At 39.7% G+C, this 27,693-nt stretch overlaps 1 protein-coding gene across 1 annotated transcript; it reads right to left on the bottom strand.

The window, feature by feature from the left end:
* Positions 1–112: 112 nt before the first annotated feature.
* On the bottom strand, positions 113–27,551 carry LOC141291614 (mitochondrial carnitine/acylcarnitine carrier protein). The gene is made up of 9 exons (XM_073823774.1): positions 27,441–27,551; positions 26,768–26,842; positions 22,412–22,539; positions 17,376–17,466; positions 16,856–16,973; positions 10,132–10,204; positions 9,942–10,051; positions 2,256–2,377; positions 113–620 (listed from the first exon to the last, which is right to left on the bottom strand). Exons 1-9 carry the CDS (start codon positions 27,549–27,551, stop codon positions 558–560), a joined length of 891 nt encoding a protein of 296 aa, XP_073679875.1. The 3' UTR covers positions 113–557.
* Between the last annotated feature and the right edge of the window lie 142 nt (positions 27,552–27,693).

The raw sequence follows: 27,693 nt of genomic DNA, 5'->3' as shown, positions 1-27,693 counted from the left end.
ACCAGCTAAATAACATTTATGATTTTATATACAGTTACAGTATGATACAAGGATTGTGAATTTCACAAATAGTAATTGGTCTAAAGTTATTAAATAAAATGTAAATGCATGATTGTTTTTTTTGTCATGACAGTTCCATTAATGCATTAAAAACACAATTTTAAAGACATGGTTTTAATGCAAAACTAATAATTTTTTAAACATCCAGAAATTTACAAATGAAACATAATTTTTTAAATTATTATAATTATTAAATAGCAAATAATTAACATAAGATAACAGATAAGAGAGACATAATAGGTGAGAGCGCATCATACAAAAGTAACAGACGTGACTGTAAACTTTCTTTGGATAAGACACAGAATTCTGTCATCTCCTCTAAATTAAATGGTAAGGAGAAAACAACTCACATTGTTGTCTTTCTGTCCCTCACTAAAGACATGTAACTGACACTGTCTAAAATGGCATCAAAAGAGCTGTGAAACAATGCTACACAAAAAAAAAGAGAGAAAGGTATTCAAATATCAGTCGTATAGTATCCCTTAATAGTTGTGAAATCACCAGTCTGGAGCAATGTAGTTTAAGAACTTTAGCGCAACCTCAAAACCCAGAAAACAAGCCTATAAGAAGGACAAAGACAGAGAGTAAAAACAAATGCAGAGCTGTAAGAAAATGTTTGTAAACAGTTTAGAATGTCTGTGTCAATGTCACCTGAAAGATTGCCCCATGGCCCCAAAAGATTAAAGTCATTATTGTGTTAAGTGAGAAAAGCATTGAACAGACATTACAAAAAGTAGCTTTAGAAAGAAATTGTTTGACTGGGAAAAAACAGCACACCTGCTTGTGTGACATTACTAAACTATATCCTATGATACACAGTAAATACATGACAAAAAACCCATATGGCCACTTTTTTTCCTTTATATTGTGGATTTTAGGATTTGGATACTGTTGGATACTGTTTTTTGTGACCTTCTCCATTCACTTTCAATGGCCGGCCATTTTTGACAAGTGTGACTTTGTGCAATTTTGTACAAAATAAAAGCATTTAAAAGCAACCTTCCCAATTAAACATTAAAGCACACTAGTGTGATAAACATTGCAAATTTTCATAATTTTTATATCTCATATTGTGAACATTATTCATAAAAAATGTTTTTTTTTTCACATTTAAAAAAATTAGGTGCCTACTTTTGGATAAATGAGGCTTACGATTAATCAGATGCAAATAGAAACATAAAACCAGTCCTAAATGAAAGGAAACAAGTTGATTAAAAGATTGAATCCAATATCTGGTGATAATATAGCATGATGAGAGATTTATAAGCAATTATAAAGAATATCAAAGGTGTGACAGGAATCCGAATGCAACGAGAGGGTTAATTTGACATTTATATTAGAATAACCACTAAATAGCTGAAAAGACAACTATAGCTAGAGAGTAGTCTGTTTTAAATAAAGTCTTAAACAGACCCACATCAGAGTTACTGGGCATGACCTGAAAATGAGCGTCATGATTCTTATTCTGCACCTGAACATGACAAACTCGAACAACACAAAGTGGGAAGTAAGGCATTTCTGAAAGCAAGTGAAGGCAGCATAAGTCTTGTCTGATTTCAAAGGTGAGAAATATTTTTGTAAGGCTTGACCAATACCAACTTAGATATGCTTAGTCAGAAATCCATAACATCCTAAATGGCTCACAAAACCATTTTCTACAACTCTACTAGAGCTTTGTAATAAATGTTTTAATGTCAATGGGCAAATTCAGTGCTGATACTGAAATATGTGACCCTGGACCACAAAACCAGTCATAAGGTAAAATTTTACAAAACTGAGATGTATACAGCATATGAAAGCTCAATAAATAAGCTTTCTATTGATATATGGTTTGTTACGATAGGACAATATTTGGCCGAGATACATCTATTTGAAAATCTGGAATCTGAGGGTGCAACAAAATCAAAATACTGAGAAAATCACCTTTAAAGTTGTCCAAATTAAGTTCTTAACAATGCATATTACTAATCAAAAATTACATTTTGATACATTTATAGTAGGAATTTTACAAAAAATCTTAATGGAACATGATCTTTACTTAATTTCCCAATGATTTTTGGCATAAAATAAAAATCTATAATTTTGACCCATACTATGTATTTTTGGCTATTGCTACAAATATACCCCAGCGACTTAAGACTGGTTTTGTGGTCCAGGGTCACATATGTATTGGTAGCATGAGTATGTTTTCTCACCGCATTAGCAGGAAATGCTCGTAACATGACTGCACTCAAGCCTTTGTAGAGAGCATGGGATCCTTCCTCTCGTAACAGTGTTCTTAACACATCTCTTAAGCCCCGGTAACGGCCGTCTGTAGCTGCAGGATAGAGGACAGAACATTGTCTGCATTTTCTGTTCTAATCACAAACATAGCTACTACACTCTTAAAAATAAAGGTGCTTCAAGATGCCATAGAATAATCTTTTTTGTCTAAAGAATCTTAAACATCTGAAGAACCTTTTTTGTTTCACAAAAGGTTCTTTGTGGCAAATGAAGGTTCTTCATATTATAAAAACATAAGAAAGAGATGGTTCTTTAAAGAACCTTTGATTCTTTGTGAACTAAAAATAGTTCTTCTATGGCATTGCTTGAAGAAACTTTTAAAGAACATTTATTTTTGAGCGTGTACATGCTTTTGGTATTAAGTGCAACCCACAAATATTGGTAATTACAAATAAAGCATACCGTGGAAAAAAGTTACAACTTTTAATTGAAGTAAAATTATTTTTTAAAAATATGATGAATAAATGTACTATATATAAACAAATACAAATATATTTTTTCTCCAAGAAGTGTTTCACAATTACTGGCATCTCTATTAATTCTTAAAAATCTAACTGAAGCGTATTCCACCTTCCTATAGGACAGACTTACAATACAGTAAAGTGCGACAAAAGGTTGTTGAGCCATAGTATGATAATAGTTGAAATGTTCATTTAAAAGTGATGTTAATGATTGACCCATGGCCATAGCTTGTGGAAACATAGCAACTAAAAGATGCTTCTAAATATTTAAAAATAATAATAATAATAAAATAATAAAATTTGTGTATAATATAGCTATTATAATACATTTAAAAAAAATTTTTTTTAGATACAATAATTAAGGGGAAAAACGCTGTTTTTTATGCACCTGTCAAGTTGTCAAAGATTTTGGGCTTTTTGCTGTTTCATAAAGTGTTTTTTCAGACTAGTGAAAAGGAAACACCCACAAGACACTGTTAAGTGTTTCTTTTACAGCACTTGATCTATTTGTGTCAATAGATGTCAATTACAATCAATTTTCTTAAAACTAGTTCTCCTACACTGAGCCATACATCTCTACTTCAGTAGCACTTACACACAACAAACTTTACATTTTTATTCCTGTCTATATACTGAAGGTTTTTACTGAGGGATTTGTTTATATATAATTTGCTTGATTTTATACATTTTATTCTCCAAAAAATGGGAAAAAAAACAACAACATATTTTTTGGCTGTATGTTGAGTTATTTTCAGGGGACAATGATTCTATACTGCTATACAAGCTGCACATTGACTACACTAAAATATATCCAAGTTTATTTCTATAGTATTGTTTATTGTCCCTTGAGAAGATACACTAAAATGGTTGCTGAAATGTGAGGGGTGTACTTTTGTGACATACTGTATCTGGTTGCCACAGCAAATACAAGACTTTGCTGTTTTTCTATGCAGTCATAGTAAAACTACTTGAATATTTTAGGTTTACTATAGAAAAACAAAAAAAGTGTAACCGACCAAATTGACTGGCAATTGTGTGTATATAGTGGCCACATGCACAGTGAGAAGGACGGTTCAAGTGGCTAAACAATTCGTAAGGATTGCAGATGTTAGTTGAATCTTGGGGTCCGAAAATTTCCATTGTGTGAGAGGGTTGCCATCAGTGTTGGTCATCTTACTTTAAAAAAGTAATTAGTTACAGTTACAAATTACTTCTCCCAAAAAGTAATTGAGTTAGTAACTCAGTTACCACATTGTAAAAGTAATTAGTTACTCAGCAAAGTAACTGTGACGTTGTTTTTTATGTTCTATAACGCTATTACGTTCTATAACATCTTTAATATCAAAGATGTTTATATTAACTGATTGAGAAATAAAAACACTATATACAGTATTGTAGAACATTTGGTATTTATTTGAGCTCAATAGATTGCAGCCTGCTATATGATATGCATAGAAATAAAAACATATAAAAAATAAATATTGTGCAAAATAAAGACACAAATGTAAACTTGGGTAAAAAAAACAAAGGAAAACCTGGCCATTAGTGCAAATCTCTGTAACTGTATATTAGGCCTACTGCACAATAAACAGAACACTATCCAACTCTTAAATATTCAGTATGCCTTTAATTTCAATTAACGAGAAGTAGTGCCGGTACTTCCAGTTCGCGAACGCTACCTTTGAATTTCCCCGGCTCGTCGCCATTGTCACTCACGCTGTCTTGTGTTTGTCAGAGCCATAGACTGTAAAAAAGATGGACAACGCGTTTCCGCTTCTTTCCACTATAGAAAAGTGAAGCCAAAACAGCTCAATATGGCCGCTACCATCTTGGGGGAAGTTACGTCATTTGGAGCCAGAGCATGCGCAGTAGAGGTTCGTTTGGAGCCAGAGCATGCGCAGTAGAGTCGTGAGGCGGAGCCGCGGTGTCAAAGTCCCGCCCAAACTCTCGCAGACCCAATCGCACGATCACAATCATGACACCACACCCCATTTTTATAGCATCAAATAACTACTTAAAAGCAAACTTTTTAGAAAAACGAACACCTGAGCATGGATCAGCATTATAAGAACTACCTCACACGATGGAAATCACCTTTGGAAAAAAAATATTTGCCGTGTAATTCGATTATTTAGTTTGGCTCACGTCCCATTAGATTACATGGGGAGGGCGGGGTTTATGACCTATACTGCAGCCAGCCACCGGGGGGCGATCGAAAACTTTTGGCTTCACTTTTCAGGACACCTACGGCACGCTTGGTCAGAGCGTGCAGTGACTGAGACAGCGTGAGCAGGGCACCGCCCACCCAGCCAATCATCATCGCATTTGCAACGGTGTCATCATCCCCACCCCTGCTCTCCAGGCAGCTGATGGGTAGCCAAAGCATGACACCTCGCGCTTTATTCAACCAAATTTTAGTAACGCGACACTTTACATTCTCAGTAAAGATAACGGCGTTGCAACGATGGGAAAAGTAATTAATTAGATTACTCCGTTACTGAAAAATGAACTCCGTTACTAACGCCGTTATACTTAAACGGCGTTACTGCCAACACTGGTTGCCATGATTAAGCCTTTGGTGTTATCATACAACAAAAAGTACTGGCAGTTTGACAAACATTACTATAGCTTTCATTGGGAGCATTGGAATTTATGGTGTGACCAAAACAAAGTATTTTTTAGGGGGAAAAAAACAGAGGTGGCTTTTGGTTAAACAAACTTCTAATACTGAGCAAGTAGATGAAAATCTATGTTCGAAACCACTTTCTGTAAGGCTAACATCTTTTATTATGTGTTTATGCCATGCCCATAAATATGGAAAAGAAGGTTTCTACTACATCTATTGTGTTATATGATATACACTGACCAAAACTGCACATTTTAGAGTGTCCTTTTATTGTGGCCAGCCTAAGGCACACCTGTGCATTAATCATGTTGTCTAATCATGCTGTCTAATCAGCATCTTGCTATGCCACACCTGTGAAGTTGATGGATTATCTCGGCAAAGAAGAAGTGCTCACTAACACAAAAAAAAGTCTTAGATCTTTGAGTTCAGCTCATGAAAAAACAAAAGTGTTGCATTTATAATTTTGGTCAGTGTATAATATGACACTTACTCCTATTTCTTTATATACATGAAAAAAAAAAAATGACATCATAATTTTCAGATTAGAATTGCCCAGATATATCAGTGCCGATAGCCTTGTGGGCAGCGCACCGACATACAGCTCCATTGCGCTCCGGGTGTGCCGTGTTTGAATCCTGACTTAAAGGAGTAGTTCACTTTCAGAACAAAAAGGTACAGATAATTTACTTACCCCCTTGTCATCCAAGATGTTGATGTCTTTCTTTCTTCAGATGTAAGGAAATTATGCTTTTTGAGTAAAACATTTCAGGATTTCTCTCCATATAGTGGACTTCTATGGTGCCCCAGAGTTTGAACTTCCAAAATGCAGTTTAAATGCAGCTTCAAATGGCTCTAAACGATCACAGCCAAGGAAGAAGGGTCTTATCTAGCAAAACGATTGGTTATTTTCTAAAAAACAAATTACAATTTATATACTTTTTAACCTCATATGCTCATCTTGTGTAGCTCGGTAAGACGAGCGTTTGAGATTAAAAAGTATATATGTTGTAAATATTTTTAGAATCATTTTGCTACAGTAGGTAAGACCCTTCTTCCTCGGCTGTGATCATTCAGGGCCATTTGAAGCTGCATTTAAACTGCATTTTGGAAGTTCAAACTCGGGGGCACCATAGAAGTTCATTATATGGAGAGAAATCCTGAAATGTTTTCCTTAAAAAACACCATTTCTTTACGACTGAAGAAAGACATGAACATCTTGGATGACATGGGGGTGAGTATATTATCTGTAAATATTTGTTCTGAAAGTGAATTACTCCTTTAAGGACCTTTCTTGATCCTGCCCCCTATCTCTCTCCCACTTCGCTTCCTGTCATTTCTGATCTGTCCTATCACAATAAAAGGCAAAAATGGCAAAAAATAAGCCTAAAAAAAAAAATTGCCTAAATACCATGCCACACGTGCTATAGACTATACAGCGATGTGATCAGCCTAATCGGTTCATTAAAATGCTTTTGGCTACTTGGTAAGTCTAGATTTAACACTACTAAGTGTGTGCAGAAGACTCATTTAAATATACATGGTATAGAGACAGAGCGACATAATCTGAAAACCACGCCCACCAGAGGGAAAAGCGATCCAGCCCTTATCATTTCTGACTCATAACAAAAAACAGAACGATGCCTAAAAGCTCCTATGTGACAAGGTGTACAGTAAACAAGCTAAAAAAACACAGAACTACATTTTTATAAGCTGTCGACCTAAAAACGAGCATTTAAGGACACAAAAGTAGAGTGCAACGTGTCTTATTACTCTAAGAACTATGCCCGCTGGAGGCGTAAACATTCATTATTTAACCATATCAAAGGATTATTTCACCACCCTGAAAGGAGGAGATATATTCAGGGTTCTTACACCTTTTCCAAAGTAAAATTCAAGCACTTTTCAAGCACTTTCAAGGTGCATTTTCAAGATTTTCCAGCACTGTGGCAAATTACGTATTCACATACATGAGTTATAAATTTTAAATCAAATGTTATTGTGCTATTAAAAAACAACTGTCTAGATTGCATATAACATTGCCCCATATAAATAGTCAACATTCAGTATACAAATTATATAATTTAAAATATATAATTTATATAATTTACTGAGTATCTGTAGTATTTTAAAAATAAAATTTAAAGGCTTTTAAGACCTGCACAAATAAAAGTAATACTGTATGAGTGGAGTAGGGCAATGTCTATGGTAACACATTAATGACTGGTATAAAATGACTGTAAAAAAATATGATAAACTAAAATTATAAAACTTGAAAACTTTCTAAAACTTGAAGGATTTTCACAAATACATTTCACATTTCAGCCTAAAAGTACTAAAAGGTAGTCAAAAAGACACTATAAAATTAATAATAAAATTTAACTGGCCCAAATGAAAAAAGACCATTTTTTAAACATTGAAAATATTTTTGACTGACATTTAGACTCCTACCTGATTTCCTATTCACAAATATCAAGGTATTTTTTTTCACTATTTTCACAGTGTATTACAGAATTTTTAAATATCAATTTAAGGCAATTTATGACCCTTTTTAAGAGCTGCACAAGTAAAATGAACACTGTAGTTGGGTTGAACAATGTACAGTAACATTAAGCCATAAAATGACATGATTTATAATTCAGATTTTCACAAGAACAAAACATCTTATACAATGGCATTTCATCCTTTATACCTTTAAAATTGATATATCAAGTATAATTTATTTAAAACATAAATATTACTGTCTCAATTGTTTAGATTTTTAGAAAGCACATAACTTTTACATTTACAACTCTTATGTGTTTGCTGCATAAAAACATGGGCCAATATTTGTAATTATCTTGCTAAACAGCTGAATATTCGCAAATTCATTCCCTGTCACGAGGGGGCGCTTTAGGAGTGCTGAAATATTACGGTTTCCTAGTAACGGCTGTACACAAATCAGCATTAACGCAGTTTTATCGGTAAAGTCTAGAAGGGATACAGCTATGGCTACTGGGCATGCGCACATCAGTCTAACGTTATTTTTGTCACACTGTACAACAATAAAAAAAAAATTGTATTATAGTAAGGGCTAAGTTTAGGGTTGGGGTAGGTGTAGACGTTAATAAAATACAATCTAATAGGTAGAACAATTAATTTCATTGTTAGTTTCCGGTCTAAGCTGTATACCCTCTAGCCACAACCAGTTTTATCAGACATGAAATGAAAATGCCAACGACACGTTTCTGAGGACAGCCGGTTCCCTTCAGATACATTCATATAAAGACATCCGTGCCGCGTTTTGACTTTGAAACGTGCAGTGTGTATGTTTATTCAATATTCAATATCATTGCCTTTTGAAGTTTTATCCAGCCCTATCGCGATTCTCGTATATCCGTCCCTAACTCTTAAACTTATAATTAAGCCTTTTCTTATACTATTTAATACATTTAGAACTTTGTATGGCCTTAACTTTGATAAGGCTAAATTGATGAGTTTGTAATGACCCGCACGAGCCCTCTACTTTAAGATAGTCCGGTGAAACATTCTAGCAGCACGACTGGAAAACACAATAGCCCCGGGGCATCAGGCTGGCAATTTTGCGATCCCCAAATTCTCGTTTTAAACATAATTCTTACTTGTCGTTTTCATGCCATCGAGGACTGATGCAACAACCTCCTGATAACTGGCATGTTTTATCTACCGCTCTGTTCCATCAGAGGGCGCGCAGCAAGAAAGAAAGAACGTGCACACTCGAGCGGAGCTGTTTTTTTCTTTTCTTTCTTTTACATATTATAAGCATAACAAAAAATAACTATTAAGTATGAAAGCGAATTAATATGAAACCGATGCAACTGCATATTCAAGCACTTTCAAGCACTTCATCCAAAATCCAAGCATTTTTCAAACCTTGAAAACACTACATTAAAATTCAAGCATTTTCAAGGAATTCAAGCACCCGTACGAACCCTGTATATTGAAAAACCAAATTTTATCGGTCTCCTTTCCTTGTCTTCCTTTTGTTGGAGAAATGATCCAACTGAATGGCCCAACTATCTATGTCCTACAACGTTCTATGTTCTACAACTATCTATATCCTAAAACACTTGTTTTTTGGGTCGACAGCTTATAAAAACGTAGTTCTGTGTTTTTTAGCTTGCTTACTGTACACCTTGAATCATAGCAGCTTTTAGACATTGTTCTGTTTTTTGTTATAAGTCAGAAATGACAAGGAGTCAGCTTTCCGCAATACAAAGTCAATGGAGAGCATCGGATTGTGGGCGTGGCCTAAATGCACTCTATCTCTATAGCACTGATAGTGCTTTGTAAATTAGTTTGCTTATAGTTAGTTAATACGATGCAGGTTTTTGCATTGAAATTACACACACAAAAGAAGAGCAACTGTTAAGTGCATCTCCCACATAATTCGCTGACGTACTTTTAATAGTATTATTTGTGCTTCTAGGGTACAATGTGGAGCCATTTAAAAATCATAAAACACAATGAGACATTCAGAAATGTTTGTTGTGTACCTGTTTGGTAGTTTGACTTTAGCACATCTGCAGGAAGAGCAATCAGCCAGTTTAACATGCCAGCGATCCCACCTGCAAGAAGAACCCTGGATGTGCTGAGATGATGAACACTTGGAGAAAGTGAAATGAATATTAGTTATAAATCCTAATATTTTTTTTATAGCTAGAGTAACAAAGTAGTGGCTCTTACCTCTCTCCCTCAGGGGTCAGAAACTGTTTTAAGTATTCATAAGTTAGAAAATATACACCATTTGAAGGCACATCTGAAAGAAAAAAAACACCATCCATAATCCATAAAAGCCACCGGTAACAATTTGTAATAACTACACACTATGAACCATTAGTTAAGCATTAGTAAACAAGCAATTCATCATTTATAAATCATTATCTATACATTAATAGACAGTAGTAAGCTGTTTATAAATGCAGCTATAAATGTTTTGTTCCTGATTTTGAAACATATCTATAATGTGTTTAATTCTGTATTTTCATTACTTAATGATCAATTTATCATTTCTAAATTAAGTGTTACATTATTTACAAATCAGTTATTTAGTTGTCATCAGTGGTTCATAAGATCATTTAGAAAGTATAAGTAAATGATTAATGAACTATTTAAATGTACATTTATACATTTTATTTAGAAATATAGTGACAGTGTGTTAATAAAATGCTTTATTAACACATATTCCTACTGTAATTCATGATTAATTCAGGAAGTTATAAAACATTTAGTAGTTGTCAGTTAACTGTTTTTGTGAGCTCATCTAAAGTGTGGACTATTTATACCTCATAAAACTTTTACAAAAGAGATTTAAAGGCTCGGCTATCTTATAAAGAGAAGGAAACAAACAACAGAGTGATACAGGACACACACACACACACACACACACACACACACACACACACACACACACACACACACACACATTTCAGTGCAAACAGTGAGTCACAAAGACATGCCAAATGTGGCAATTTCAAATAGATTTTACATTTCAAACTGAAGATTCACAATTAGCTAAAACAAAATCAAATACTGTACATTAAACAAACGCTAAAAAAATCTATATATCAGGTTGAGACTTTCTGAATGTTTTCTGGTGGTGTACAGGATTTTTAAATGTTCTATGACATTGCAGAGGTTTATTTTTCATTTTATAACAAGTGTACAATTGTACAGTTTTGTTTTTTGCATCTTAAAATAAATATTTCTTTGTTCTGTATCACTCTGTTGTTTGTTTCCTTTTTGTTTAGAAGATAGCTGTTATGGAAGCAGACGGATAACAAGAGGATCAACGGTAAGTGAGTTTATTTTAAACAGCAGTGCAGATTTAAAGACTTGGATGGTGAATCAGGTGAGTGGTAGAATTCTCTGAATGGAATGCTGGATGCGTTGACTGGAGTAGACTAATGTTTGACAATCCTTTGCAGGGATTCGGGATCCTGTGCAGGAAGACTTATGGCACACACACACACACTGAAGGAATGGATGGGGCTTACGGCTCGTTCACCCTGGATGACTGGAACTGGAGGAGAACTGGAAGACAACTGGAAGAGACGAGACAAAGGTAAGTAGCGACTGGTAAGTATATTAGAGTAGGATTCGTAGAGATTCACGTTGGTTGAAGATAGCGTTCGCTGAGGTCTGGCTTACGCTACAGTCCGCTTCGTTGAAACGAGCCCGGACAATGACTGGTGTGTGTGGTGTGCTTTTGAAGGTGCTCTGGTGATTGGGTGCAGGTGTGGCTGATTAGAATTCAGGTGATGGTGAACGTGGCGTGATTGATGTGGAGGAACCTGGCCAATCCGTGACATTACCCCCCTCCCCAGGGCCCGCTCCTGAGGGCCTACACCTCCAGCGCCGTGGTGGCCTGCCTCTTCCCCGGGGTGCCGGTTGCTCAGGATGGTTAGCGTGGAAGTCCTCCAATAAAGCTGGGTCTAGGATGTCGTCTCTAGGAACCCATGATCTTTCCTCTGGACCGTAACCTTCCCAGTCCACTAGATACTCTAAGCGACCACCACGACGTCGGGACTGCAGAATCTCTCGAACCGTGTAGACTGAACCTTCTTCCAGGAGTAATGGGGGAGGGGTTCCTCTTCTTGGCCAGGTTCTGTGGGAGAGACAAGAGGTGGGTGCCAGGGTTTTAGCAGAGAGACATGGAATGTGGAGTGGATCCTGTACTGTGGAGGTAACTGGAGTTTATACGTTACCAGATTGACCTGTTCCAGGATTGTGAAGGGGCCAACAAACCTGGGACTGAGTTTCTTGGAGGGCAGTCGCAGACGAATGTCCCGGGTGGATAGCCAGACCTTATCTCCGGGAGCATAGACCGGGGCCGGAATCCTCCTCCTATCTGCCATGGATTTCAATCTGCGAACTGCCCTCTGGAGATGATGGTGAGCTTCGTCCCAGACTCTCTCGCTCTCCCGGAACCAGTAATCCACTGCGGGTACCTCAGATGGTTCACCATTCCAGGGGAATAATGGAGGTTGGTATCCTAGGACGCACTGGAATGGTGTGAGGCCGGTGGTCGCTTGCCGCAGTGAATTTTGGGCGTACTCCGCCCAGCCCAGAAACTGGTTCCAGGAGTTCAGGTGAGCGTGACAGAAGGTCCGGAGAAACCGCCCCACTTCCTCGATTTTCCTCTCCGTCTGGCCGTTGGTCTGCGGATGGTAGCCAGAGGAGAGGCTGACGGCCACACCTAGGAGCCTAAAGAACGCTTTCCATACCCTTGATATAAACTGGGGTCCCCTGTCGGATACTATATCTTCGGGGATGCCGAAGTACCTGAAGACATGGTTGAAGAGGAGCTCAGCAGTTTCGAACGCGGTAGGGAGACCTTTCAAGGGCAGCAATCTACAGAATTTGGAGAAGCGATCCACGATGACGAGAATACAGGTATTTCCCTCCGAAGGTGGCATGTCCGTCATGAAGTCAACTCCTAGGTGTGACCACGGGCGGTTAGGAATTGGCAAGGGATGGAGCTTCCCGGAGGGTAGGTGTCTGGGACTTTTAGATGTAGCACACTCCTTACAGCCTTGGACGTACCGTCTCACATCCCTTGCCATGTCCGGCCACCAGAAGCGTTCGGCTAGCAACGAGAGAGTTTCGTTGGCCCCTGGATGTCCGGTGCCCGGAGAGGTATGGGTGGAGTGGATGAGATCTACCCGTTGGATCCTGGGGATGTATTGACGATCTGGAGGACAGCCCGGCGGAGGTCGGGGTTCAGGAGTGGCGACGGCTGGAGGAGCTACCCATTCGATGGGACTGACGATGATTTTTTCAGGGAGTATCGTGGAAGTTGGTTCTTGGGTATCCTGTGAGTCGTTTAGTCGGGACAGGGCATCAGCACGGACGTTTTTTGGACCAGGACGATAGGAAATAGTGAACTGGAATCTGGAGAAGAACAAGGACCACTTTGCTTGACGGGGACATAGTCGTTTTGCTGCTCGGAGATATTGTAGGTTTTTGTGATCGGTTAAGACCTGGAATGGATGGTTAGCGCCCTCCAACCAATGCCGCCACTCCTCCAAGGCGAGTTTGATGGCCAGGAGTTCCCGGTTCCCGATGTCATAGTTCCTCTCCGCTGGGCTGAGCTTCCGGGAGAAGTAGGCGCATGGATGGAGTTTCTTGGGAGTTCCATGGTACTGAGATAAGACGGCACCAACTCCAGATGTGGAGGCATCCACCTCTACGATGAATGGACGTTCTGGATCCGGATGGGTGAGTAGAGGTGCTTGGGTGAAGGCTGATTTTAAGGACTGGAAGGCTGCGGCGGCTTCAGGGGACCAGAGGAGAGTTTTGGGTTTTCCCTTGAGGAGGTTGGTGAGTGGAGCGGTGATGATGCTATATTTGTCGATGAACCGGCGATAGAAGTTTGCAAACCCGAGGAATCTTTGGAGTTCCTTTATGGTAGTGGGAGTTGGCCAGGTGGTGACAGCAGAGACCTTCCCCTCGTCCATGCGGACCCCATGTCGGTCGATGATGTAACCAAGGAACTGGACTGACGGGAGATGAAAGGAGCATTTTTCAGCTTTGAGGAATAGGTGGTGTTGTCTGAGTTTATGAAGGACCTCTGCAACGTGGTGACGATGTTCCTTCTCACTCCGGGAGTAGATTAAAATATCGTCAATGTAGACGATCACTGAACGATGGAGGAACTCCCGGAGGACTTCATGTATGAAATTTTGGAATACGGAATGTGGTTGACTAAACCATACAGCATAACTAAATACTCATAATGGCCAGTAGGGGTCACAAAAGTGGTCTTCCATTCGCCCCCCCTCACGTATTCTCACCAGATTGTATGCGCTGCGGAGGTCCAGCTTCGTGAAGATGGTGGCGGTCCGAAGCTGTTCTAGGGCCGCAGGGACGAGAGGAAGAGGATACTTGAAGGGGATGGTGCTTTGGTTGAGTATGCGATAATCAATGCAAGGCCGCAGCCCTCCATCCTTCTTGGCCACAAAGAAGAAACTAGATGTGGCTGGTGAGGTGGAATGGCGAATGTAACCCAGGTTGAGAGCCTCCTGAATATACTCCTCCATGGCCTTTGTCTCCGGAAGTGACAACGGGTAGATCTTACCTCTGGGCAAGGGCGCGTTGGGAATTAGGTCAATCGCGCAGTCCCATGGCCGATGTGGAGGTAGCTGGGAAGCTCTCTTGGGGCAAAAGATGTCTTGGAACTCGGAGTAGATTTCTGGGATACTGGTAGACCTTTTTTCCATAGGGCTCTCAATGGAAGTGACATAGACTGGAACTGGACTCGGAATGGGACGAGGAAGATCTGGAAAGCACTCGGATGAACATTTCTTCCCCCATCGCATCACTTCGCCGGAGCCCCAAGAGATGATAGGATCATGCTTCACCAGCCACGGGCGCCCTAGTATGATGTCCATGTGGGCACCCTCCAGAACCAGTAGCTGAATTTCCTCTTTGTGGAGTACTCCGACTTGAAGTTGGATGGGTTCGCATTTGCGTTGGATCCGTGGTTGTACTGAGAAGGCATTGGTTATGGGTTGGATCTGGTAGACGTTGGCCGAAGCCTTGGTGTTGAGCTGGAGCTGACGACAGAGGGCCCCCGAGATGAAATTTCCTGCTGACCCGGAGTCGATGAGCGCGGGGACTGAAACAGAGAAATGAGGTGTGGTTAACTGTACATATATCGTGAGGGGGTTCATACTTTCTTCATCCGACCGGATGACACTCACTGCAGCTCTTATAGGACGAAGTGGACAGTTCATGTGAGTATGTCCACCGGCTCCACAATACAAACAAAGACCCCGGGCCAGCCTCCTCTGTCGTTCAGCGGCGGACAGTCTACCAGATTCCAGGATCATTGGTTCTGGTTCTGGAGGGTTGGCGGGTACCGATGGAGGGAGGAGTGCAGTGGACTTGGTTTCAGAATGGGATTGATAGGATTTCATCCGGTCAGAACATCTGAGTGATTGTTGAATGAACTTCTCTAAACCCATAGCGTCGTCCAACGCAGCTAGTTGGAGGCGCAGTGAAGGCTCAAGACCCAGCCGGTAAGTGGTTAATAATGACCGCTCGTTCCATCCACTCGCGGCCGCTAGGGTGCGGAAACGAAGTGCATATTCTTGTGTTGTCATCGTACCTTGCGAGAGATGGTAGAGCTGTTCACTGGCCGAAATGCCACCATCCGAATGGCCGAAAACTTCCTTGAAGTGAGAGACGAAGGATTGGAGAGAACGAGTGACCGGTCCGGCTTGAGTTAGGATGGTGTCAGCCCACTGCAGAGCGGGTCCAGTGAGTAGAGAGACGATGAAGGCGATTTTTGATTGATCTGTGGGATATAGAGAAGGTTGCATGGTGAAAATCAATGAGCATTGTAATAGGAAACCACTGCACTCCTCCGCCCCGCCAGAGTAGGGCGCCGGTCGAGCCATGGGACTGGAAACTCCAGTATCCGAAGAAGTGATCGGTGGTGACGGTGCCGGAGGTGCAGAAGGTGAAGTGACATGACCAGCGGTTAATACTTTGCGTAGAGAATCCACCAATTCCTGGAATGGATCGTGTGCACTCATGCTGTCAGCTGTATCGGTCCGGGCTTCTGTTATGGAAGCAGACGGACAACAAGAGGATCAACGTTAAGTGAGTTTATTTTAAACAGCAGTGCAGATTTAAAGACTTGGATGGTGAATCAGGTGAGTGGTAGAATTCTCTGAATGGAATGCTGGATGCGTTGACTGGAGTAGACTAATGTTTGACAATCCTTTGCAGGGATTCGGGCGCTGTGCAGGAAGACTTATGGCACACACACACACGCTGAAGGAATGGATGGGGCTTACGGCTCGTTCACCCTGGATGACTGGAACTGGAGGAGAACTGGAAGACAACTGGAAGAGACGAGACAAAGGTAAGTAGCGACTGGTAAGTATATTAGAGTAGGATTCGTAGAGATTCACGTTGGTTGAAGATAGCGTTCGTTGAGGTCTGGCTTACGCTCCAGTCCGCTTCGTTGAAACGAGCCCGGACAATGACTGGTGTGTGTGGTGTGCTTTTGAAGGTGCTCTGGTGATTGGGTGCAGGTGTGGCTGATTAGAATTCAGGTGATGGTGAACGTGGCGTGATTGATGTGGAGGAACCTGGCCAATCCGTGACAATAGCTGAGCCTTTAAATCTGCTTTGTCAAAGTTTTACGAGGCATAAATAGTCTTGACTTTAGATGAGCTCACAAAAATAGATACAGTAACTGACAACTACTAAATGTTTTACAACTACCTGAATTAATCATGAATTACGATAAAAATACGTGTTAATAAAGCATTTATTAACACACTGAGTAACTTTTATTGTATGTTACCAAGCCACCTATTAGTTTTGTCAGGGACTATATGTCAGGGACTATATCACATAATTTTACCTTTGAGAAGGCACATATATACACACAAACCTCTGATTAGAGTAAGAACAGTGCCCTTATAGACACTGCGAATCCCTTGCTCCTTATAAAGACTAAGTGCACAATCCACTGGTCCAGCGTACTTTAGCTGACTGGCCGAAGACTGGATCTAAAACACAGATGCAAATGACAATAAACACAAATCATAACCAACACTACAAGATTTTACATGATTAATGTTTCCATCATTGAGTTTAATTAAAGTTTACAGGAATTTATGACTAGGCACAGTGTAAAATTATGTCAATTTACTGATCATGTGATTTTATTTTTAAACATTTTCAACTTGTTTTAGACAACTTAGAGTGCCAAATTAACTAAATTGACAGCATTCTGTTCTAGTCTTGTGCTTTCTGACTGTAAAAAAAGGGTTGTGGTGAATAAATGTCAAGTGAGCTAATATCCTGTGGCTATGGCAAAGTTTTTTTTTTTAATTTCTTAGTCTTTTATTACCATTCTAATGGTGTCTATAGATACAAGAGTATTTATGACAGTAGTGTGTTTGCCCTGCCTGAAGTAAACACTTGATTCTCTCCCCCGGGGCCACGATCACAGTGGTGAATACTCCTGCCATCATCCCTGCCAAGTAGATCTGTGTGTTCCTGACAGCAGTAGAAAAGACAAACATCAATCTATGTTGTCTATATAGCATTTATTCATATATATGCATAAACATACATGTATCAAAAGTCTGAGAGCAGTAAGATTTTTTATGTATTTTAAAGAAGTTTCTTATGCTCATCAAGGCTGCGTTTATCTGATCAAAAATACAGAAAAAAATATATATTGTGAAATATTATATTCACAATATTCACAGGAATAAATGCGTACACCCCCTCTGATTAAATATAAAAGATGTATTTTCTGAATATAAATATATTCCATTATGGCCATTAACATCTGTAAAATAAGTAACTTAGCCATTTTTGTTTAAATGAAGGATTGCAGAAATGAATACACCTAGATTTAATTCAAATTTAATATTCTAGTACTTAATATATCCTCTAGAACTTTTTGGCTGAGTGTACAAGTTCATGACAAATTGTCACATCTGACTGAGTGAAATACATGTGCACTGAAGGATTTTTACATTAGGAGATTGAATATCGTCATTGTAATGTTAAAACAAATGGCCAACAACTGAGGAAGAAAAATAAGGAGATGGTAGCATCTTCTGTTTCAAGTTTTGGATTACATCACAGAGTGGTTTGTGAATTGATGGCACTGAGTTGATAAAGTTGATAAAGCACAACTCCTTCATACCTTCAGCATCCATACATCACTATATAACAGCTTTACTAGCACTGAACATCACTGTGGGAACCAGGCACTTCTCACTGTACTCCTCCTCTAGCAACACAATAACATTTTGGATGCTGTTAGATCCGAAATGATTAACTTGGCCTCATGGGACCAGAGTATGTATTCCTAGAAGTCTATATTTTGTAAATATGGGCCTTGGAGAAAGCTTAATGTAGGTAGTTCTGGTGTGGATACACAACAATGCATGTCAATTCTGCAGGCTGCATCTTACTCTGTGAGATAAAGCGGCACTCTTTTCATAGCTTTTGCCGGCTTTGAGACAAAAGCAAAAACTCACTCAACACTAAATGAAAGCTTAAAGAGAAGGCCTAATTATTTCAGGGGCCTTTTCACAAGTCCATTTTTTTTTCATTTCTGTGTTAGTTTTGCTATATTTTTACCCAAGTACTCTTGTACCACTCTTTTATGCTAAGAAATAAATATCCTGACAGTTCTCTCTCAAGTGGTTTCATTATTGTTAGCATTAAGTCTGTGTGTGATTCAGTGGGCCTTATATATCATTTTAATTGTCAAGAAATTACTTATCTTTAACAGTTTTATTTCAACATACCTGTTGATCGAAACTAGCCTTAAAATTACACCAGAAATTTTATTTAGTTTTATTCAGTAACTTTAAGAAGGGTGTGCTCATTTTTGCAACACAACATTTTATTACTTTGATAAGAAAATTGTATTTTACTGAATAATTTTAACATTCGTCTTTGGTAACTGATCAAGCAGATTTTGCAGTACTCTTTACTTAGAAGCCAACCATGTCTTCTAAGTAAAGAGTAATTGCTGAATTTGTTAAAGGCGTCATCCGATGCCCATTTTACACAAGTTAATATGATGCTTTAGGGTCCAAATGAAAAGTTTGTAATATACTTTGATTAAAAATTCTCTATGGTAGTGTAAAAAAACACTAATTTTACCTGGTTCTCAGCAATGCCTCTGTTCTCAGCAAGCGATATCAGTACCTGGCCCTAAATGATATGAACCTCTGCTCACCCCGCCCCTCAGTTCTGTGGGGCGTGTCATTACATAGCACATGGGGTGTTGCCTAGCCAACAGTTGGGGATATAGTTGTATAGTTTGGGGGGAAACGGCACTTGGGGGACTTTGAAGACACTGTACAACCCTATCCATTGAAAATTTAATTTAAAAACCGGAGTTGGAACCGAAACAAGATGACACCCGCTAAGAAGTTTGGCAATTACGGCTTATACTGGACGTGTCTGAATGGTTAGTAAACTTAATGTCACTTTGATTTATCTTTATATGTACTGGCAGGGTAGAGTACTGAGAGATACGAACGCGGTGTGTCTACTGTGGAGACTAACGCGATGTGTTTACTGTGGAAACTAACGCGATGTGTTTACTGTGTTTACTGTGGAGCTGAATGTGGTGTGTTTACTGTGTTTACTGTGGTACAGAGCTGAACGCGGTGTGTTTACTGTGGTAAAGAGAGGAACGCGGTGTGTTTGCTGAGGCATAGCTGATTGAACGAGAGCAAAAAAGTGATCGGTTAACATAACTTAATCTGTCCTTATATTGAAATACATAAATGTGAGTGTTATAGTCTTTACTCATGTGCAGTTGCGGGTTGTAAACACTTTTGCAGGTATTGTGTTAAAGTTACATCTTAATCATTAACAGACACCGTTTTAAACCATCTAGCGTTACAAAGCTAAGCTTTATACTGACCCTCGTTTATAAAGCAGTATAGTGAGAAATGATTCACGTAAACATGAACCCATAGATCAGCTGTCACATTCCCTCAGTGCTGTCAGTTTACACTCGGGGCGTCTATGCTAAAACACTGCTGTCTATCAACTATGGCAGGAGCGGCCTCTGTCGGTGTTACGCCACAACGACAGGCATCTGAGAACGGCTCGATACAAGTGCACCTGTCTGCAGCCTGCAGATCGAGGCGGGGCTGAATCTGGGGCGGGGCTGCACGTGTCGCCCCGCCCACATGCCTTCTCATTGGTTGTAGGTAAATTAATGACGTCGGCGCAACATCCCTCCCACAACTCATCTCATTGGTTAGTGAAATGGATTGACGTCGCTGCCACGCAGCAGTTGGAAACTATACTTATGAATTATACGTTATATGTAAACGCTGAATCCTTTGCTTATTTATTCAGCTTTCAGATGTGTACAAATCTCAATTAAGATTGTGGTCCAAGGTTACATACATTTACAAGCAAGACATCTTTCCGCTGTTTAGTTATCCCATTTCTGGCAATTCGTGACAATAAATCAAAATGTTAACCAGTGGTGTTTATTTCCAGTTTTTTTGATTATTGTCTTAATTGTTAATAAGATACATAAATGTGGAAAATTCTCAGCAAGAGTATCCACTATCCTTATGTTATTAAATTAATAAATAGAAAAGGGTTGTTAAACATCAGAGTTGTTTATAGATACAAACATTTATGACACATGAATGAATTAATTTCACTGTTATTTATTTAAGATAATAATGTTCACAGTTATTTCTGATTCTCCCTCCCGATCTAATAGTGACACGCGAAACAGCAGTCTGGGTCCTCTGTGCTCAAATACATTAATTTCTGTAAGAAATCGAAATAACACCCTATAACAATCTGTTGACCCTTCCCGAAGTATATCTACTAAATTGAAACATATTTTCATTTCTTCTGATTTCGCTATTAATTGACCATATGCACGGATTACTTCCTTGTTTAGTCAAGCCAGCTAAGTCATCTCTGGTCAACTGTACTGTGCCGTAATATGAGCGTACTTTGTTCGTTTTCTCTACATAATCCACTCACAATCGAGGAAAAGTGTTGTTTGTCTAAGAGGACCAAACGTCCATGTATACCGTTTCAAGAATGACAAATGCCAGTTTAAAAAAATAGGCGAGTAAATCGGCTAAATATGCGCCGTATTGGTTAAATATAGGCTATTCAATAGATTTTACAGTTCAAGAAAAAACTTGTAGTTATTAAATTTTATTAAATATTTCATATTCCTATCGATTCATATTGAGTACATTATTTAATTATTGTACCACAATTATTTAATGCATTTGTAGTGAACTTAGTATTGAAATAATTCACCCTTATAGGCTGTTTGGTTGTGAGCTTAATGATTTTCTGCAGTTCCTATACTATATACATAAGGACGGTAAAAGTACTACAATTTATTATACTAGTAATTTTATAAGAAATCGAAAAGCAAGACGTCTTGAAAAACATAGGGAGTTTAAAAGGCAGCTGCATAATAAATAATCCTCTGCTGCCATCTTTTGGTTATATGGGTAATTCCATATTACGCTCCGTGCATAAGGTCAATTGTCTTCAGTTTCATATTTCCTGCACTCTAATATGACGTGTTCCACTGTTTCTTCATGCCCGCAATATTCACATTTCCCTGTGCCATGTTTACCTATGTTCAGTAATGATCCATTTAATCCCATATGTCCAAACTGAAGCCTTGATATTATTGTCTCTTCTCGCCTATTCCTCCCTGTACACCTTATCTCTCCCACTCTCCTTTGAATCTTATGAAACCATCGTCCTTTCCTATTTTCTCCCCATTGTTGTTGCCATTATTTCTTTAATTTATTTTTAATAATACTCTTAATTTCTGTTCTACTAATACTAACTGTAAAATCAATTTGATTATTTTTAGTAACTTCCTTTGCTATTTGTGCTATTTCAATTCCCTTAACTCCATAATGTTTTCAACGTCATTACTTTGCCACCAATGAGATGAGTTATGGGAGTTACGTTATCTCGACATTATTAATTTACCTACAACCAATGAGAAAGCATGTGGGCGGGGCGACACGTGCAGCCCCGCCCCAGATTCAGCCCCGCCTCGATCTGCAGGCTGCAGACAGGGGCTTCTCGCTCGATATGAGAAGAGGCAAATTATTTTACTAAATTAAAAGAAAACTATTGGGTGGATCTTTTTCATTCTAGGGTGGTTGTGTACACACACTCCCAACACACATTTCAGTTCAAACAGCTTGTAACAGTGCATGTGGCACCGGATGACCCCTCTAAGTATTAGAGGAGGTGTACTCATGTATGCTGTGCACACACACACACACACACACACACACACACACACACACACACACACTGAAAAACATATGCACTCTTTTATCTCTAAGTATATCATGGAAATTAAAACTGCTAAATGTGACATATTCAGCAGAGACATGACATCACAATCATCCCCTTTCTCTTATCTACCCACTCCAGTACTAACGTGATTGGTACAGTCGGGTCACTTTGCAAAAGTTCCTTTCCCAGACCAAAGCCAAAGAAATTCAAAGCCATCATTGGGGCAACACCAGCTAGCGGGACACCCATCCCTTTATACAGGCCAAATATTCCCTGCAAACATTAAAACAGGGTAAAGTTGACAGGGCAGAGAAAGAGAGAGTGTACAGTATGTTAATCAAATCAGTGCTTCTCAACTGTTGAGTAACGTGTCTGTTGTGATAACTTTGCGGACAGCAAGTTGACAAAATAAACATGCTTTTAAAATCACTTCTCATGTTTTTTGTTGTAGATGTCAAAGGTTGTGCATGCAATCAAAGTATTTTTGGGTAAAATCCTTCTGTCACTGGTTATATGCAAATACGACATAAAAAAGATTTATCCCAAAAGTTGTTATGATTTGTATAAATGTACTGATAATTAAAATTAACTTTCTGTTACATTTATATGATACACAAATCTGGTACTGTGATTGGTTCCCAGCTGATGTCCAACGTGAAATTTAAAACCTGACTAAGCTCTGAACAAAATAACCAAAACTGCACAAACTTGGTATCAAATGACAAGAAAAGGTCTTAAAGGTGCTTTTTTGTGAATGTCTACTGGGTTTATCTATTGAAATAGACGGTCCTCATTACTGCAACCATGTTCCCTCTCTCAGCACAGCCCTCTAAAGACTTTCTTTTTTCAGTCGTAAAGAAATTACGCTTTTTGAGGAAAACATTTCAGGATTTCTCACCATATAATGGACTTCTATGGTGCCCCCGAGTTTGAACTTCCAAAATACAGTTTAAATGCAGCTTCAAAGGGCTCTAAATGATCCCAGCCGAGGAAGAAGGGTCTTATCTAGCGAAGCGATCAGTTATTTTTTAAAAACATTTACAATTTATATACTTTTTAATCTCTACACAGAGTACACACAGAGCTAGACAAGATGAGCATTTGAACTCGGGGGCACCATAGAAGTCCATTATATGGAGAGAAATCCTGAAATGTTTTCTTCATAAAACATAATTTCCTTACGACTGAAGAAAGAAAGACATGAACATCTTGGATGTATCTTGCATCTGTACATTTTTGTTCTGAAAGTGAACTACTCCTTTAAGTTCCCCAGCAGGAACTTAAAGGAGTAGTTCACTCAGCTGTGTCCAAAAATGCTATGGGAACACCTTCAGCAAGACCACGCTTTGAAACGTGTGCAATCAGTCCAATGGAGAATCGAGACCTCACAGGCGTGACATAAGACCAGGTAGCAATAAAAGCACATGGGGCGCGTCGCGCGTACGACCGGCAGCTTCTGTCGATCAGCATTGTTCTATGTGTGTCTCGAGAGACTGATTTCCTTAGTAGACTATCTGGCAGCGTGAAAGCTTCTGCCAGATGTCTCAAAATGGGTCCTGCGCACTGTAGAAAAAGGCTACAGCATTCAGTTCGGTGTTGCACCGTCCAGGTTCAGCAGGGTCCTTCCCACCACGGTTGGTCCCGAGCAGGCTCTGGTGTTGGAGCAAAAAGTAAAAACTCACTTGAGGAAGGAGGCCATCGAGGTGGTTCCTCCTCTCGAAAGAGATTCCGGGTTCTACAGCCAGTACGTCATTGTTCTGAAAATGATGTAGGGTCCAGTATGATACCCTTTGGCCTGCTGTACATAAGACCTTTGCAGAGGTGGCTCAAAACCAAGGGGTTCTCCCTGAGGAGAAACCCTAGTTACATACTCAGGGCCGGGTGCTGGGAGCTCCTTGTCACCGCGTGACGCTAGCGACAGAGGTGTCCCTCACTGGTTGGGGAGCGGTCATGTCGGTCTGTGGAGTGGTCGCCATCTCATGTGGTACATCAATTGCCTGGAGATGTTGGCTGTGTTTTAGGCTCTGAAGCACTTTCTCCCAGATGTGAGAGATCGCCATGTGTTGGTGCACACTGACAACACAGCAGTGGTCTCTTACATCAACCACCTTGTACAAGCTGGCTCAACAGATCCTTGTGTGGGCCCAAGGGAAACTCCTCTCTCTGAGAGCAGTACACATCCCTGGGCATCTTAATGGGAGCAGACATCCTGTCGAGTAGAGCCCTGCATTTGAGCCCGAGCCCGTCGGGGCCCGACTTTTTTATGCCCCTAGGGCCGGGCTTCGGTCCAATTTTCACGTCATAGCTTGCACGCATATCGGGCTTCGGGCCTGCTTTAGAAAAAAAAAAAAAAAAAAAAAAAGTTTAATGAGATCTAATGCGTGCGGTACGGAAGCGCCAGTGATGCCTAACTCGCGCACAGCAGAGTATGTGAGCGGAGCGCGGAGTGGAGCGGTGTGATTTTGAATGGAGGAAGGAGCGGATTTTTTAAAAGTCGGAGCGTCATGGTTTTTACTCGCTCCAAGAGCGCTCCACCACCGCTCCATCATCAAGAGTACAATTCATGCCAACGGTCCGTAATATAACTGCATATTAAGCAGGAATTCATATGTTAAACATGTTTAGCAAGCTTGATAGAGATGGATCACTCAAATCAGAAATAATGTGAAGGCTATGATGACGGCAATGGATGAGCGGAAAATTATAGTTCACAAGGAATTAGTTTGTTCCTTCAAGATAGCCTACTGAATATTTTCATGTGAAAGCATGATTTATACAGGCACAGCACTTATTCACACGCAGTCGCTCTGTCAATAATGCATTAAAACAAATGAAATCGTATCCGATTTTGAATGAGCAGAAATCTGTAAGAAATGCAGCGATCCGTAGGTAAAATAACTGACGAAAACGTAGCTATTGTTATTTTCATTACAAACTTTGCACTGCAAAAAGCAGCAATTATACTCTTTTAATGCTGACAATTATTAGCTTGGCATGTGATAGGAACAAAGATTGCACACTAGTGTTTGAAACTCTCCTGTTATTTTATTTTATTATATTTTATGAACAGGACTGTTACATTTCAAACATACTGAATTATTTTGACGCGGAGCGGTGTTTCTGATATCAGTGAGAGAGGAGTGGAGCGGGAGCGGGAGCGGGAAATGGTGAACCCGGAGCAGAGCTGAAGCGGAGTGATTATTAAATGCACGGAGCGCGGAGGGAAATTGTTGCCGCTCCACTCCTCTCACATACTCTGCGCCGCATAGAGATTTCCAGCCATGTGGTAAAGTTGTGTTTTTGAAGTTTTCTATATTATTATTTATTCTTTATATATTTGTTCATTATTCGTTTATTTTACCACTGCGACTTTACATGTTCCGGTTTTGCGCAGCAGAGCTGTCTGCCCTGCTCTCTATTTTTGTTTGAAATGCCTTTGTTCTGAGATGGTGATAATAAACTTTAAATCTAACATTGTGATATATTGATGTTTGTTTTATATCTGTGGATTGTATTGTAGACTAGTCAAGTGTTGATTTGATATATGTGGGTTAAATTGAGTAAACTCACTGTGGACCACATACCGCTTGGATATTGATGTCACTTAAAAAACAAAAACTTACGTTTAAAAAACAAACAAAAAACTCCAAACATTTCTCTAAATTATTCTGAAAAAAACGAAAAAACATAAACTTTCTAAATACAAAACATTAAATACAAATCTGGTCTATTTTAATGGCTATAACAGTATTAGCTGTTTGGCAGAAAAAAAGACGGGCTTCGGGTCAGACTCGGGCCAAATATTTTGATAAGTTGTCGGACAAGGGCCGGGATACAGCCTGTGAGTCTCGGGCCAGGGCCGGGCTAGGGCTTAGATTTAAGGCCTGTGCAGGGCTCTACTGTCGAGGCAGGAGCCAAGGCCCAGGGAATAAAACTGTGGGTGTGGCCCCTGAGGGGGCACAGCTCATAGCTTCCGGTCTCTCGCAAGGAAACACTATGCCCTATGCCCTGAAGTAGAACGTGTTCACTTCTTGATGCAGCAGTCGCCAGCTCAACCCAGTCCACTGCCCAGTTGGTCCAGTGATGGGGTTACTTCAAGAGCGGCTTACTGCAGGGTTGACCCACTCCACCCTGAACTACGGGCTTGCTTCTTGAATCAGAAGATGCCGGTCGTACGCGCCCCACATGCTTTTATAGCTTTCTGGTCTCTACATCACTCACCTGTGACGTCTCGATTCTCCATTGGACTGATTGCACATGTGTTTCAGAGCGTGGTCTTGCTGAAGGCGTTCCCATAGCGTTTTCGGATGCAGCTCTCGTGCCCTAGGGGAACTGGGTTACATACGTAACCTTAGTACAGTTACTTTTTACAGAGTCTAGGGGTGTCACAGTAACAGGAGTGTAGTTAGACACCTATTTCAATAATATCTGTTATTTGTCATGTAATGGGGACACTTTGTGTGTGCTATAATAGAAACTTTTGCTTACAGAAAGCTATTACCTCTTTGGACACAGTCTTTCGTAAGCAGTCATATGTTCCTCTGTAGACAACACATCCCTGTGTTTGTAGACGGACCTGTAGAAACATGAATATTCACATGACATAAGTCACAGCAATATGAAGTAAGACCCATTGATCTTGGGGTGTCTTAACCACAATGTGAGATAAAGCATGGTCTAACAAAAACTGATAAAGCACTAAGTCAGACAAAGCAGGTGTTATCTGTCATTTGCTCCCTCTGTGTCTTTAGATAACATATCACTATAGTCACAAAAGGTCTTCTTGCTGAAACCTCTTTGTGACCACATTACTTCATTTGTCTTTAAAACATTAACCATTCCAAAAGTGCTAAGCTGTCAATTATTGAAAGGATTGTGAGCATGTAGATGTGAATATTTGACAGCTGTCGCATAAACCAGAACAGAATTAAAGTTACACCATTCAGATCTTGTGTTTCTTTTATTTACAGTTCTTTCTATTTTATAGTAACAAAAAATAGCAGTACGTGTATGTCTAGATGAATGCAACATTGAAAGCATCACCCAAAAACAATGCTACTTAATCATTCCAAAGCAGATAAAAATCATATTCAAGTATTAGAAATTGCAGCCTTGTCAATGCATCCTTGTTTTAATGAATCTTCTCATTCAGCTTTCTCCTTATAAAGTTTTACCTTGATCGTGTCCAGCGGGTGTCCAGCGACTAAGAGACAGACACCACCAACCCCTCCAGCCAAAAAGTTCTTCAGAGGAGAAACCCTTCTGTCTGACTCTGCTGCATCCATCATGACATCTATACTGACTCTTCAAAAAACTTCAGAGCTGTCCGTGTGCTCACTTTTATAATTATCTTCTTTGAATGGACTTTTATCACTATTTCCCTGAGCTTTCACAACCTCATTCAACCCAGCTGCCTCCTCTAACGGC

Source organism: Garra rufa, chromosome 18 (assembly GCF_049309525.1).
Source record: "Garra rufa chromosome 18, GarRuf1.0, whole genome shotgun sequence".
Classification (NCBI taxonomy): domain Eukaryota; kingdom Metazoa; phylum Chordata; class Actinopteri; order Cypriniformes; family Cyprinidae; genus Garra; species Garra rufa.
This window is presented reverse-complemented; position numbering and strand designations above follow the sequence as displayed.

Bases quoted from the DNA above. Each gene is read 5' to 3' on its own strand.
- LOC141291614 (XM_073823774.1), bottom strand. From the start codon at position 27,551: ATGGATGCAGCAGAGTCAGACAGAAGGGTTTCTCCTCTGAAGAACTTT. The intron at 22,540-26,767 runs GTAATAGCTTTC...TAATGTTTGCAG, and splicing joins GAAAGACTGTGTCCAAAGAG to GGAATATTTGGCCTGTATAA. The intron at 16,974-17,375 runs GCAGGGCAAACA...TCTGTGTTTTAG, and splicing joins GAATCAAGTGTTTACTTCAG to ATCCAGTCTTCGGCCAGTCA.